The sequence below is a fragment of the Felis catus genome, chromosome B4, assembly GCF_018350175.1.
Source record: "Felis catus isolate Fca126 chromosome B4, F.catus_Fca126_mat1.0, whole genome shotgun sequence".
Lineage (NCBI taxonomy): Eukaryota > Metazoa > Chordata > Mammalia > Carnivora > Felidae > Felis > Felis catus.
The window spans coordinates 90,118,995-90,133,942 of NC_058374.1; the positions used below are offsets into that span (position 1 = coordinate 90,118,995).

General features: G+C 42.0%; 1 protein-coding gene across 10 annotated transcripts in view; it reads left to right on the forward strand.

Moving 5' to 3' along the window:
- Positions 1-14,948, forward strand: part of TBC1D30 (TBC1 domain family member 30) — a 147,773-nt gene that overhangs the window by 68,489 nt on the left and 64,336 nt on the right. For 5 of the 10 annotated variants that reach the window (XM_045062025.1, XM_045062029.1, XM_045062027.1 and 2 more), the window contains 4 exons: positions 8,170-8,282; positions 10,038-10,177; positions 12,536-12,742; positions 12,907-12,966. In XM_045062025.1, coding sequence (XP_044917960.1) covers positions 8,170-8,282; positions 10,038-10,177; positions 12,536-12,742; positions 12,907-12,966 — 520 coding nt within the window. The remainder of the gene's footprint in view (positions 1-8,169; positions 8,283-10,037; positions 10,178-12,535; positions 12,743-12,906; positions 12,967-14,948) is intronic. The other 5 variants (XM_023257196.2, XM_045062034.1, XM_045062031.1 and 2 more) reach the window with 1 other exon arrangement.

Genomic DNA, 14,948 nt, shown 5'->3' on the forward strand with positions numbered 1-14,948 from the left:
ACCCAGGTGCCTCTCCACCAAAAGAGATGATTCTAATTAGTGTTTTGGTAATTTGTTTTACCCATATATTCTACTCATGTTGTTCTATATTAATCATAATATAAAAAGACTTGAAGGGTTTTGTTATTTTCTGGCATGTTGTTATATCTCACTATCATATTCACCAAGACATTAAAAGCGGTAGTGAGTATAAAAAAGATAACAGATTTGTTAACATTCTCTCTTGCATTAGGTTCTGTAACATGATTTTATCCTTATTCTCCTCTGATGCTTCTGACTACTGCTTCTCTTCCTGGTTGTTCCTTTTGCCCACCGACCAACTCTGGGTCTTGTCCAAGGTTGCCGTAGGGCCTTAGTTTCTTCTTTCTCTGTGATTTCTCTTTCTTTTTTCTGAGTTTCAACTTTTACCTTTATGTTGGGTTCCATGCATGGGGTTATGTTTGGGGGGTGCTTGGCTAAGTCAACAGATTGGAAAACGAAGACTCAGGCCCTGACTTCGGGCTTGAGAAGCGAGGAGTTTCCATTCCTTTGCTCATTTCCTGGCACTTCCAGCTCCTTCTCAGAATCCCTTATGTTTGGAGAATGTTGACCACCTGATAGAACTGCCCTGAACATTCATGTATTTTTTAGAATATATGTATTTTTTTCATTTATTTATTTTTGATATAGAGAGACAGAGCACAAGTCGGGGAGGGGCAGAGAGAGAGGGAGAGACAGAATCTGAAGCAGGCTCCAGGCTCCGAGCTGTCAGCACAGAGCCCGACACGGGGCTTGAACTCACAAACCGCGAGATCATGACCTGAGCTGAATTCTGACGCTCAACCGACTGAGCCATTCAGGCGCCCCTTCATATTTTTTTTTTTCAACTTTTCTTTGCCTTCTCATCTCTTCTTTCTTCTTTCCTGTCTGTCTCAGAGGAAGAAGACAGACTGTGTTCTGTGTGATGCTGACGTTGGTGCTATGATCCCGACTCTTCTCACACATCTCAGGGCTATTGCTTCATCACTCATTCTCTCTCTGAGGGAAGTACCTCTTTTTGAACATGGCTCTGTGTACAAGGTCTGTGCTTGGCATTTTCCACATATGGGATCCTTTACGTCTCACAGAACTGCCTGATTCATCTGTCCAAGGCAGCACTCTAGGATATTGTCCCTTCCCCCTCGCTCATGAAACTTTGTTGGCTACTCATTGCCTACAAAATGAAGCATGGATTTCTCAACTTATCATCCAGTGCTCTCGACTGTCCTAGCTCCTCCCTTTCATACCCTTTTCTTATTCTGGTCAAGTCAAGCTGTGCTCCACACTCCCAGGAATCCCTGGGAATATGCCTCCTCTGTACCTGTGCCCCCTCTCTTCAGTCTTTCCCATCTACCTTCACATGATTAAGGCCTGCCTCCTCATGAAAAGTTCCAGTTCAGATGCCCTCTCCTTTGTGAAGCATTCTCTGATAGTCTCAACTAAAATCATCTCCCATTTCTCTGAATCACTGTGGCATTTTCTTTGTACCTCTCTTGTGAACATTCATCACATTCTACTTTGATTTAAGACTGTATCTTAAATCAGTGATTTATCTTAAATCAGTAATATCCTCAGTGATATTTAAAAAAATTTTTTTTAAGTTTATTTATTTTTGAAGGGAGGTGCAGAGAGAGGGAGACACAGAATCCGAAGCAGGCTCCAGGCTCTCAGCTGTCAGCACAGAGCCCAATGCAGGGCTTGAACTCATGGACCACGAGATCATGACCTGAGCCAAAGTCGGATGCTTAACCGACTGAGCCACCCAGGCACCCCCTCAGTGATATTTTTAAGCTCCTTGAGGACAGAGCCTGTGCTTTGCTCATGAACACTTAGCACTTTGCCTTTTACTACAGCTGCTCAATAAATTTATTACTTCATTAAGCAAACATCTGTTGAGAGTCTGAGATTAATTTCCTGCCTTCTCTTTTTCAATAAATGTTTGCTGAATTAAACGACACTTATATGGTGGCCCTCCTTCCAGATTCCCTCTGCTCTAATAGCATTGGCATTTTGCTGCCAGAGTGATTGTCCACACTGCTTTGGTCATTTCATTGTTCTTCATAATGCCTTCAGTGCTTCCTTGTTACTAACTGCAGTAAATAAAATGCTTCAGCCTAGTTTTCTAGGTCTTATATTAACTTCTGCAAACATTTTTGAGCATCTCTGTCAAAAGACTTCCTTGAGGAAATGCTTGTGTGGTTTTACCTTTTAAAGATGGAGTTGGTCAGGCTCTATGTATGTGTGTGTATATGCGTGGGTGCATGCACATGTGAGGTGTGTGTGTGTATGTTGGAGGCAGTGGTGCAGAGCAGAAAGGGAAGTCATGGTTGAGGAAGGGGCACAAGCAAAGACATGGCAGTGGAAAACTTTACAGTGTGTGAAGGAAACTATGAGCAGTTTGGTATTTGGTGTGGATATGGAGGACCACAACCTATGGTAAGGATTGGACTTGACCTTTTAGGTCAGAGGTTGTGAAATTGTGCTTGCTGGAATTCTAGGGGTTCTGTGGAGCCTTTGGAAAGGGAAAAAGAAGACCTGAAACATTTTAAGGAGAGAAGGAAAATGGTCTGAGTTGTGGCTTCTGTCAGATACAGGGGCAGCTCAGCGAAGGGTGGACTTGAAAGGGTCAAGTCTGACAGCAGGAGCCCGTGAGAGGCAGTGAAGGGTAGAAACAAGGATGGAACAGAGACAGTACTTAGAAGGCAAAATTGATGGGACTTGGCCACGGAAAGTGGATATGGGGTGAGGGAGAAAGAAATGGGGAGACAACGGCAACCTACAGGTTTCTGGCTTAGGAGGAAGAGCATAAAAGTTTATCCGGGGCAGAAATAAGGTTTGTTTGGAGACAGATTGCATTGGAGGTGCATTCTTGCTGCCCTGTTCCTTACCTATCGAAGGTGTTCCCCGACTGGAACCTGTTGCACTGGGCGGAGGTCTGTTGCTACCCGGCCCTCTCTGTTCATGCCCGTTCCTGTGAGAGGGCTCGTGGTTCCCTCTGCCACTTTCTGTGAAAAATGGTCTGCCCACCAGGATCCTACTCAGTCTCTTCTCTCTTCTCCCCCCCCACCCCCCCACAGCCTCTCTTATCTCAGCCCTTATTGACGAGCCTTCCTCCATATTCTTTCAGTACTTAAGATTCTCAACGACTGATTTAATGCCAAATACAGATAATTTTATATTATTTGGTGTTTTTTCAAGTGTGTTAATCTTATTCTCTAATGAAGTAGTAAGTTCCTTAATGATAAGGGCCTCCTTTTACTCTGTATCCCCATAACACCTAGAGGAGTGGTTGGTTTTTTAGCTTTATTTACTTTTGAGAGAGAGAAAGAGAGCGAGTGTGTGCGAGCAGGGGAGGGGCAGAGACAGGGAGAGAGAAAGAGGGACCGAGGATCTGAAGCGGGTTCTGCATTGACAGCATTAAGCCCAATGAGGGGCTCGAACTCATGAACTGTGAGATCATGACCTGAGCTGAAGTCGGACACTCAACTGACTGAGCCACCTAGGCGCCCATAGAGTACTAAGAACCTATCCGGTTATGGGACGCCTGGGTGGCTCAGTCGGTTAAGTGTCTTATTCTTGATTTCGGCTCAGGTCATGATCTCGTGGTTGTGGGATCAAGCCCCGAGTTGGGCTCTGTGCTACACATGGAGCCAGCTTAGGATTCTCTCTCTCCCTCTCCTTCTGCCCTTCCCCTGCTTACACTCTCTCCCTCTGTCTTTAAAAAACAAAAACCAAAGAATACACCTGGTTGCTCACTGAATACACAGACTCCTAGAACATTAGAACTCGAGGCAGTGTTTTTCACACTTGACTATGTATGAGAAACTGCTCCAGAGTGTGTTAGAATGTGGACATTTAGTCATCGGTGGTTCTGATGCACCATGGTTCTGATATGGTGTTTTGTTTTGTTTTAATTCTTTTTTTTTTTTTAACATTTATTTTATTATTATTTTTATTTTTTTAATTTTTTTTAACGTTTATTTATTTTTGAGACAGCATGAACAGAGGAGGGTCAGAGAAAGAGGGAGACACAGAATCTGAAACAGGCTCCAGGCTCTGAGCTGTCAGCACAGAGCCCGACGCGGGGCTCGAACTCACAGACCGCTAGATCATGACCTGAGCCGAAGTCGGAGGCTTAACCGACTGAGCCACCCAGGTGCCCCAACATTTATTTTATTATTGAGAGAGGGAGAGACAGAGTATGAGCTGGGCAGAGAGAAGAGGAGACACAGAATCCGAAGCAGGCTCCAGGCTCCAGGCTCCGAGCTGTCAGCACAGAGCCCGACGTGGGGCTCGAACTCACAAACTGTGAGATCATGACCCGAGCCGAAGATCATGACCCGGGCTTAACTAACTGAGCCACCCGGGCGCCCCTGTTTTGTTTTAATTCTTAAGTTAGTTAACATACGGTGTAGTCTTGGCTTCAGGAGTAGAAGCCAGTGATTCATCACTTACGTATAACACCCAGTGCTCATCCCAACAAGTGCCCTCCTTAATACCTGTCACCCATTTAACTCATTCTCTCACTCACTTTCCCCCTCATCAACCCTCAGGTTTTTGGGTTTTTTTTTCTGTATTTAAGAGTCTCTTATGGGTTGCCTCCCTCTCTGTTTTGATCTTATTTTCCCTACCCTTCCCCTATGATCATCTGTTAAGTTTCTTTTTAAAATTTTTTTTTTCAACGTTTATTCATTTTTTTGGGGACACAGAGAGAGAGAGCATGAATGGGGGAGGGGCAGAGAGAGAGGGAGACACAGAATCGGAAACAGGCTCCAGGCTCTGAGCCATCAGCCCAGAGCCTGACGCAGGGCTCGAACTCATGGACCGCGAGATCGTGACCTGGCTGAAGTCGGACGCTTAACCGACTGCGCCACCCAGGTGCCCCCATCTGTTAAGTTTCTTAAATTTCACATATGAATGAAATCATATGATATCTGTCTTTCTCTGACCTGATGTAGTTGGTTTCTAAACAACGCTTAGGGAGGCACTGGTTTAAAAGAAGCTTAAAGATCAACTAACCTAATTCTGTCACTTGATAGAGAGTGAGCTTAAGGCCAGTTTTTTAGATTGTCCAGTGGCAGACCCAGACTGGGAGCCAAGTCCCCCTCTCCTGGCCTACTTTTCCCCTACCACCAGCCCACTGCTTCCACGTTAGTCGAAACGTGTCTTTCCCGAAGCTGAAATCCCCTTCAGAAAAATAAGGCAGCATTTTGTTTCACTTAAACATTGCCAGAGCGAATGAGAGGTATGTTGACACACGCCATCTTTGTCCTATAGAAATTTCCAGTCTTAGGTATTAGGAGAAAAGACAACCACCTCTTTACCTTGCTGTGAGAGAATCCTAGAGGGAAAAATACCTACCGGCTGTGGTTTGATCAATTGGATGCCATTTTAGCGGCTTTTCTTCCGCAGAGGAAAACATCTGGGTGGAGATGAACTGAGCCTAATTTTGTACAACTCATGTTTTCGTGTTTTTTGTGAAGCATGTCAGTAATGAAAAATACAATTTTGTTTTCAGCGGTACCTAAATATAAATGTCTATTTAAGTGTACTTTGGTAGTTTGAATAGTAAGTTGACTTATTGGTTTTCCTTGGCATCGTGGAGTGTTATGGAGAGAAATGGTGAATGTCATTTCAAGGCACTCTGTTTTCTTTATTCAATCTTTTTAAAAAAAAAATTAATTCAGTGGCTGGGATCCAATTATGGTGGGCCATAAATCTGTCAGCAAACCTGAAATGGCTCCAGATGAAAAATGTGGGCTGTGCGTAAGGTCTTTATTTTTGAGCTGAAAGACAGGGAAGGATTCTCCCTGGTGGTCTTCCCAATTTCTTTCCATTCTAAGTGCTACACACAAAATCTGCTGGGCTTTTTCCTTCTGTAAATCATATCACTTTTTTTTTTTTTTTAAGTAGCAAGGGCTGTTTTTAAAAAATTGGTGGTGTCTGAAAAAGACATTGGGAGAATGCCAGTGAAATAGCGGGTGTGGATTTCAGTGAGACTTTGGACAAAATCTCTCATGACTTCCTTGAGGGCAATAGAGAGAAAAATCAGGTGCTGTTGTTACAAGGGTTTGTAGGTGGTTGGGACAACCTACCTCAAAGTGTATATCAGTAATTATTGTTACCTGGGGGGAGCTCTCATGTGCTGTGAGGCAGGATCAGCCCTTGGAACGTTCACTTTTTTCCATCAGTGATGACATGGAAATTACAAGGATGTGGATGCTTGTCCGATAGAAGGATAATGTTTGCTTAATTAGCGCTGTCAAAAATTGAAACCGTCTGCCCTGCAAAATAGTGTGTGCCCACCATTGGAAGGGTTTCAGTGCTGCTGCCTTTGTGACCATCTGTTGGGGAGTCTCTAGAGGGGACTTCTGCTTGGGAAGGTGGCTGAACTAAATTATGTTTACATTCCATTCTAACCCGAAGATTCTATTAGTGTGCCATATTTGGCTCTAAAGTGATTAGTAAAATTCCTTTCTTGGAATCCATTGTAAATCTCTGATTTACAACTTTGGAAACCAGAGCTTCTCAGGTACCCTGAGGACTATAGTGATGTGTGGTGTATATTCATGGCATAAACTCGCCTTCAGACGTGAGACCTTCGACTAAGTGAGTTGAATATATGTGAAGAGGTGCTATAAACGCATTTTTTTTTTCCAGGAGCACTGATTTCTTCTTTGAAGGATTAACTAAAAGTAAAGGATAGAGGAAGATAGACCAAAAAATAGAAAATGAAAGCACCAATGCAGCCAGGTTTTTGTTTTTGTTTTTGTTTTTGTTTTGTCAGATGTCTGAAGCTGAGTGGCTCTTGAAGGAGCTTGCTAGGAGCCCAGGCCAATTACTCTGGGGCAGGACGTACTTCCCATACTGTTCTTACCAGCTTCCTTCATGAGGCTGGACAAGGGAATATTTTAATGATTTTTTATAAAACTGACAAAAATAAAACACAAGTGAATCTTCACCTGGTCACCCTACTAATTGTCTTCAATGAGACATCTTCATTCATAAGGAAATTTGAAATTCCTATCATTAATAATTTCATCTTAAAAAAAATTTTTTTAATGTTTATTTATTTTTGAGATAGAGCACAAGCAGGGGAGGGACAGAGAGAGAGGGAGACACAGAATCTGAAGCAGGCTCCAGGCTCTGAGCTGTCAGCACAGAGCCTGACATGGGGCTCAAACCCACGGACTGCAAGATCATGACCTGAGCTGAAGTTGGATGCTTACTGACTGAGCCACCCAGGTGCCCTAATAATTTCATCTTTTAAACTTGAATCCCAATGGTATGGGTTTCTATTTTTAAATTATTAAGGTGTAGTTGACATAGTAGTTTTAGGTGAATGGTTTCCTGGGAGAAGTGAAACTTAGGGTGATTAATATACATTTTCTGGAGAATAAGTACTTGAAGGATTGAAGGAAAGCATTTGGAACAATTAAGCTTTAATAAAATTAAGAGAGCAAACGTGATTACTTTCCTCCTGCTGGTAGAATGATATATAATTTTGAAATTCTGGAGGAAGCACACGTGCTTTTCCCATTTTTATTTATAGATTTTTAACAGCCTATGCTTTACACCCTGTCACTTTTTTCTTTCTTTCTTTTCTTTTTTTGTTTTTAAATAACAGCTAACAATTTTCACCTCGAACTCATTCACAGACATTTGAAAAGGTGGTATCTTTGGAGAAAGCTTGCGGCTGATCACACGATCACCCACTAGATTTAATGTTGTCCAGATGACGTTGAATGTCTATAAAAGTCATCAAGCAAAGCTTTGAAAAACAAGCACTGCATATGAGCATCACCGATGGGTTCTTTGTTAAAGAAATAATAGAGAGCTGTGAATTTCTGAGTTAACCCACCTGTCAGTTGAGCCCAGAGGAAGTCAGACTGCCCCCATCTGCCACCCATGTTCACCACTTGGAATACCCAGTCACGGCTGGATTGATTTCGGAAATGAGCATTGTGTTCCTCAGTATTCTTTTGTCTTTCTCTAAAGGGGATAATGAAGTAGAATCTCTCCACCTGCTGTGTGAGAAGCAGAATCTACCTCTTTACACCCAAATCATAGAACTTTAATATCTTTCCAGGATTGAGAAGAGTTGTTTAAGGCCATCGTTTCAGACTTGACATTTTTGCTTGTGTTTTTCAGACTGTTTATTCTATGGCTCCATTCCCTTTCCCACAGTTGGCAGAGCTGAGGGAAAAATACACCTACAACATTACACCATTCCCAGCCACAGTTAAACCCACCTCAGTTTCTGGGTAAGGTCTTTTCCCCCCCTTGTTGTTTTCATGATGGAAGACTTAATATCTTAATGTGTTGGTGTAACTTCATATTTGTTAAGCCCCAGATATATCTATTCAAAGTAGTTTGGTACTTAAAATCTGAATGTTTCTTTCCCAAAGGTTTTGATTTATTTATTTTTTTTATTTTTTATTAAAAAAAAATTTTTTTTTTCAACGTTTATTTATTTTTGGGACAGAGAGAGACAGAGCACAAACGGGGGAGGGGCAGAGAGAGAGGGAGACACAGAATCGGAAACAGGCTCCAGGCTCTGAGCCATCAGCCCAGAGCCCGACGCGGGGCTCGAACTCACGGACCGCGAGATCGTGACCTGGCTGAAGTCGGACGCTTAACCGACTGCGCCACCCAGGCGCCCCCAAAGGTTTTGATTTAAATTCAAGACAGAGATTTTTAAAACCGTACTTTCCAAAGAAGATTGGAACATAAACTGAAGGAATATTTAGAGACCCCACAACTTGTTTAAAAATGTCAAATATTAAAAATTTTATAATTAAAATAGTATAGAACAGGTGCATGAAGAGGCAGATGGCCTAATTTAAAATGAGAAGACAAGAAATTGACAAATATATATTCCTGTATAGGAATTTAGTGTTTGAAAACTTAACGTATCAAATCAATAGTGAAAAGTGTATTTAAATAGAAAAAATGAAATAATAAAACTAGCAGAAGAAAGTGTGGAAGAATGTCTTTAGTTCTTTGGAATTGGAAAGGCCTTAATAATGGACTCAGAAACACAAGGGAAAAAGTTAAGTAGTTTAAAAATAATTTTCTGCATGACTAAAAGCAGAACAAAACAAAACCTTCATAAGCAGATGCAAAAATATTTTCTGAAAAAATATTTGTAATTGCAGTCTCTCATGTATAAAGTTCCTAGAAATCAGTAAGAAAATGGCTGCCCAACTGAGACACGATGAAAGGATGGGGATTGGTAGTTTATGTATAAAAGGCAGCATCGGTTGTATGAAGAGAAATGCACCCTAGAACTAGATTGAGACTATGTTTTTATCTGTCAGATTGACACAAATTCAGAAGGTGGATGTGCACTCTGTTGGTGACGCTATAGGGGGACACTCTTGCACAGTGCAGGCGTAGCGCATTGCTGCAAGATTTGTGGCGGGCAATTTGGCAGTATTTCCCCAGATTACTAGTGCACATATCCTTTGACCCAGCAATTCTACCTTTATGACTTATCCCACAGATGTGTTTGTACACCTGCAAAGCACAGTCTGTATAAGGTTATTTATTGCAACATTGCTTATAACGGCATAAGATTGGAAACCACTCCGGTGTGTACTGTCAGTGGCCTGGTTCCATTACATGGGCTACATGCATACAATACAGTGCAGCTGTGCAAAAAAGATGAGAAAGCTCTGTGTGTGAACGTGGAGAAAGTTTTAGGTACATAGAAGCAAGGTGCAGAAGAATGTATACAGTATGCTAATAATTATGCAAAAGGAAGAGAAAAATAAGACTATAGTTATCTTTGCTTATCTATGCAGTAAAGAAACTGAAGAACGCATAGAAATTAGTAGCAATGGTCACCTTTGGGAATTAAGTAGGGCAAAGGCAGAAGTTGGACAGGGATGGGAGAGAGACTTTTTATGTATGTTATATTCGTAGTTATAAAAATTAAACCATGTGACTATATCATTTATTTTTCAAAAACACCACAATTTTCTTTGAATATTTCTTTTTCTTTTATGTTTTCCAAGACGACATGGTAAGGTCAGAGACAGTGATGAAGAGAATGACCCAGACGATGAAGATGCTATCACTAATGCAGTGGGGTGCCTTGGACCTTTCAGCGGGCTCCTGGCACCCGAACTGCAGAAGTACCAAAAGCAAATTAAAGGTAAAGAGGTTGCTTTCTATTTAGATGATCTCAATGTGTTGGGTCACTATAGCAAAGGTATTATCATTGTGTCTGATCAATGACTACTGTTTCCTTACCTGGTTACCACTATTAAAGGTCTTTGTTAAAAGTGTCTTCTGTGCTACTCTATCATGTAGTAGGATCTCTCTGTTATGTGTTACACACATCATACCTATACCTTTTTCTTATGTGTTTTGCCTCCAGTTTATCTGATTCCACTTCGTATGCTCAGTTCCTTAGCCTGGAACCTGGCATATAATAGATGTTTACCACATTCTGTTTGAATTTAATTGATACAGAATGGCTTCTTTTCCACTATAGAAATACCCTCTAAATCTAAAACATTACGGTAGCCTCTCCTTGAATTTGAGTGATTAGAAACTCATTATCTCATAGGACATTCTGCTGGATCCCTCTGCTTAGCCCATGGTTTCTAGTTGAGAAAAGATAATCTCCACCTACCAGCTCTTTTAATAGTTCCTTTGAACAAAAAACAGCAAGTCTACTCCCTCTTTTATTGGATGTCTCTTGAAATCTTGAGGACATCCATCATGTCCCCCAAATCCTTGTCTATGGTCCAAGATCAAAATTTTTCAGAAGGGATGACTTCCAGAACTTTTGATATTCTGTATATTCACCTTTTAATGTCCTGTAGTGTCCCTCTTAAAAAGTGGTGCTCTGAATTGGATGCTATACTACATTTGTTTTTTTCTTGTAGAGAATGGACCTTTTGTGGTCTGGACACCATCGATGTAATGAACTTTTTTTTTTAAGTTTTTTTTTTTTTTTTTTTGTAAATTTTTGAGACACACACACACACACACACACACACACACACACACACACACAGCATGAGCAGGGAGAGGCAGAAGGAGAGGGAGACACAGAATTGGAAACAGGCTCCAGGCTCTGAACTGTCATTAGAGAGCCCAGCGCAGGACTTGAACTCCCTGACTGTGAGATCATGACCTGAGCAGAAGTCAGACACCCAACCGACTGAGCCACCCAGGTGCCACAATTCTTGTCAGTTTTAACTAAGTTCAGATTAGCAGGACCCCTTTTAATTTTCTTCTCCTTTTTTTTTTTTTTAATGTTTATTTATTTTTAAGAGAGAGAGAGAGAGAGCATACGCAAGCAGGGAAGGTGCAGAGAGAGAGGGAGACACAGAATCCAAAGCAGGCTCTAGGCTCTGAGCTGTCAGCACAGAGCCCAGTGCGGGGCTCCAACTCATGAACTGTGAGATCATGACCTGAGCCAAAGTCGCACACTTAACCGATTGAGTCACCCACGCACCCCTTAATTTTCTTCTCCTTAAAAATGTGTTTTCCATAAAAAAGGAAGTAAATTTGTCTGATGTTTAAGCTTTACCTGAATAACAGTTTCAGCAGATGCTACGATAGTTGAAATCCTCCACTAATTATTTTTTTAAAAGCGGTTCCCAGGCCGTTTTACACACTGTGCTAGAAAAGCCTATGTAGTGTGTCTGCCCTCACACAGTGCTTATTTCTACTTCTCAGATGTAGTCTCAATTTTATTTAAGGGACAAATCTGCTAGTTGTAGGTGTCACAGGAGCAGAAACCACATCAGACAAAACACACATAGGCAGGAAATGTGTATTAAATGAATAAAAACATTTCTAGTGATGCAGTGATTCAAAGTTTTGATATGTTTTTTTAAATATTTATTTGAGAGAGAGAGAGAGACAGAGCGTGAGCAGGGGAGGGGCAGAGAGAGAGAGACACAGAATCCAAAGCAGGCTCCAGGGTCTGAGCTGTCAGCACAGAGCCCGATGCAGGGCTCAAATTCACAAGCCATGAGATCATCACCTCAGTCGAAGTCAGATGCTTAACTGACTGAGCCACCCAGATGCCCCGAAGTCTTGATAATTTTATAGAACGTGTTGCTATTTTTAACCTAGGAAAAACTCACTTTTAATGATGGTCTAAACTCTACGAACAGTCAATTCCTTATAAATCCTCATGCAGTTATATGCAAATCTGTCAACTGACTTTAGACACCTGGAGTTATATTTTCCTAAGGGAATTTTAGAAAAAGGCAGTGATATTTATGTGGAAACAGTTGTTCTTATGTCTACAGAATGAGCAAAGTGCTAATAAGATCAAACAGTGAACCCACACAGCTCATTTCAGACCCACAGTTAGGCTAATCAGGAAATGCAGAAATATTTTCAGGACCAAATGAAAACCAGTACAACAAACTGGAGCATGCATTTTTTTTTTTTTTGTGGTTAGAATTCCCTGGAAGTTAAGATACCACACTGGGGCACAGTGTAATCTTTCTCCTCCATGTCTGTGTCTCTCTCCTCTGGAGTGTAGAACCAAATGAAGAGCAGAGTCTGCGGTCTAATAACATTGCAGAGCTGAGTCCAGGAGCGATCAACTCTTGTCGAAGTGAGTACCACGCAGCTTTCAACAGTATGATGATGGAGCGCATGACCACAGATATCAACGCGCTGAAGCGGCAGTATTCTCGGATTAAGAAGAAGCAGCAACAGCAGGTTCATCAGGTGTATATCCGGGCAGGTAATGTGATTCTTTGTTTGAGTCAATTTCCCCTCTGTGTCTTGTGAAGGAAGGAACCATACTCCTAGGATCGCCTCGGTATTGCAACCCTGTAGCTCAGTATCCGCAAACACTGCTGGCATGAGGAGATGACCTATTTAGTATCCCCTTTCTTATTTTATTAGGCTCTACGGAAGAAAAAGACCATGGGTCCCTTTTAGGTACCAAGAACCAGGCACTTGATGGTATTAAACACGTCTGTACTACGTGTGCTTGTGGAGAGGGGTTTACAAATGATGAAACTGTTGCAAACGCCATGCAGTCCTTGGACTTGAGACATTTTGGAGCTCTTCCTAAATTTTAGGCATTTGAAAATGGAATCTATTAATCTGTGCACTAGTAAATTAAGCTATCCACTGGTCATTTAGGTAGTAATATAACAGAGGCTGTCATCAGAGAAAAAGGAAAAAGCCATTCCTGTGCCTCACCGATGGGTTAGCGGGGTCTTTCTTGGGGATCTGCCGAGAAGAGCAAAATTGGATTGAGGTTGGAAATGCTCTTTTCCAAGGACTGTCCAGCTGCTTTTTTTGTTTTCTTTTTAAATTCCACAAATCCCAGGGAACAGTCTGCTTTGTGATTTAATACACGCTGATTTGGGAAGTGGTTTGTCTTGTTCTAAGTGAAATCCTAATGAAAATGATGCCTGTCCTGTGTTAAAATGAAGTTGACTTGGGAGCACGTGACTGATCTTGCACGAAAACTGTACTTACCTTCCACTTACGGGGGAGGAGCGGGTTAACTTCCTGAATATTTTTACTTTGACTTGAGTCATTAAGAGGGCATTCACAAAAGAAACAACTCTAGCACTTTAATTTTAAAAACATTGGCTCAAACATATCCTCATTTTTGTCCTTAAAGAAATGAGGCAGGTAAGGATGGATATGCTTCTGTCCTTTTAAAAGATGAGGAAATTGACTCAGGAAAGCTTAGCAGGGTTGTATAGCGATGGTCGGTGGTCAGGCCAGGGCTAGAACCCCGTGTTCGGATTCTTTACATAGTCCCTTTTTCACTTGCGCCCTACATATCTGTGGGTGTGATGGTGAACAGTTGTCGGTGGGTATTAAATCGGCCCAGTGTCTTGTGCTGTAGCTAGGGGGTCAGTAAACTGTGTTCCACAGGCCACATCCGGCTAGCTGCCTGTTTTTGTAACTAAAATTTTATTGGAATACAGGCATGCCCCCTTATTTACATATTGCCTATGACTGCTTTTGCACTACAAAAGTCTAAAATATTTACAGTCAGGAAAAGTTTGCTGACCCTTATCTGGATCATGGTTTGTGTGGTTCCTTTTAGGGAGATTATTGCTCAAAGACAAAGAGCATTGCTTTTGAAACTTCAGTGTGCATGTAAATCACTTGGGGATCTGTTGAGATGAAGAGTCCGTTTCAGCAGCTTTGGGGTGGGGCTGAGATGATGCATTTCCAGCAAGCTCCTGGGTGGTGCCAGTGCTGCTGGGTGGGGATCACGCTTTGAGTAGCTTTTAAAAGGGATGGTATAAGAGGATTAGCAGTGCAGGTGGAGAGAGTGTGCTTGACTTCAGCTTCTGAGATGTGAAGGAAGGCGGTGAGGATGGCGGTTGAGGTATCAGCTTCCCAGGTTAAGGAGGACGGCAAGTTGGGGCCTTTTGGACCCGGTAGCTTCTGTTTTTTGTGGAGAAATCGGAGGAAAAGTTGTTTGCTTTTGGAGGAGTAAGTTGGGGAAGTCAGGTAGGAGCGTAGAGAAAGCAATGATGATTTGGGTAGGTCATCGAACGGAATGGAAGAGGGAAAGAAAAGGGTTGTTCAGTGGCTTTGAGGACCCAACAAAATAGGAAGTTATGAATCTGAAGGGCTTTCAGTCCACATGTCTGTGTGACTTTTTTTTTTCCCTCCCTTTTTGGAAAAGATAAAAATCCAGGGTTGGGATTTTGCCAGGCAGAAAGAGATAGGGGTGTCAAGAATGTGGTTATCGGTGAGGCAGCATCCCGGTGATCAGCCATGCATCTAGCCGGGGAAGGAGTGCAAGTGACTCACACATGCATCTAGCCGGGGAAGGAGTGCAAGGGGTTATGGGAAGTTTGAAAGATGAGAGAACCCAAGTCTCTGGTTCAGTACCATGTATAATTATATCGAGAACGTGAGAGCCAGGAAAGCCAAAGAGAAGAATCAGAGACTTAAATATTTTTCAG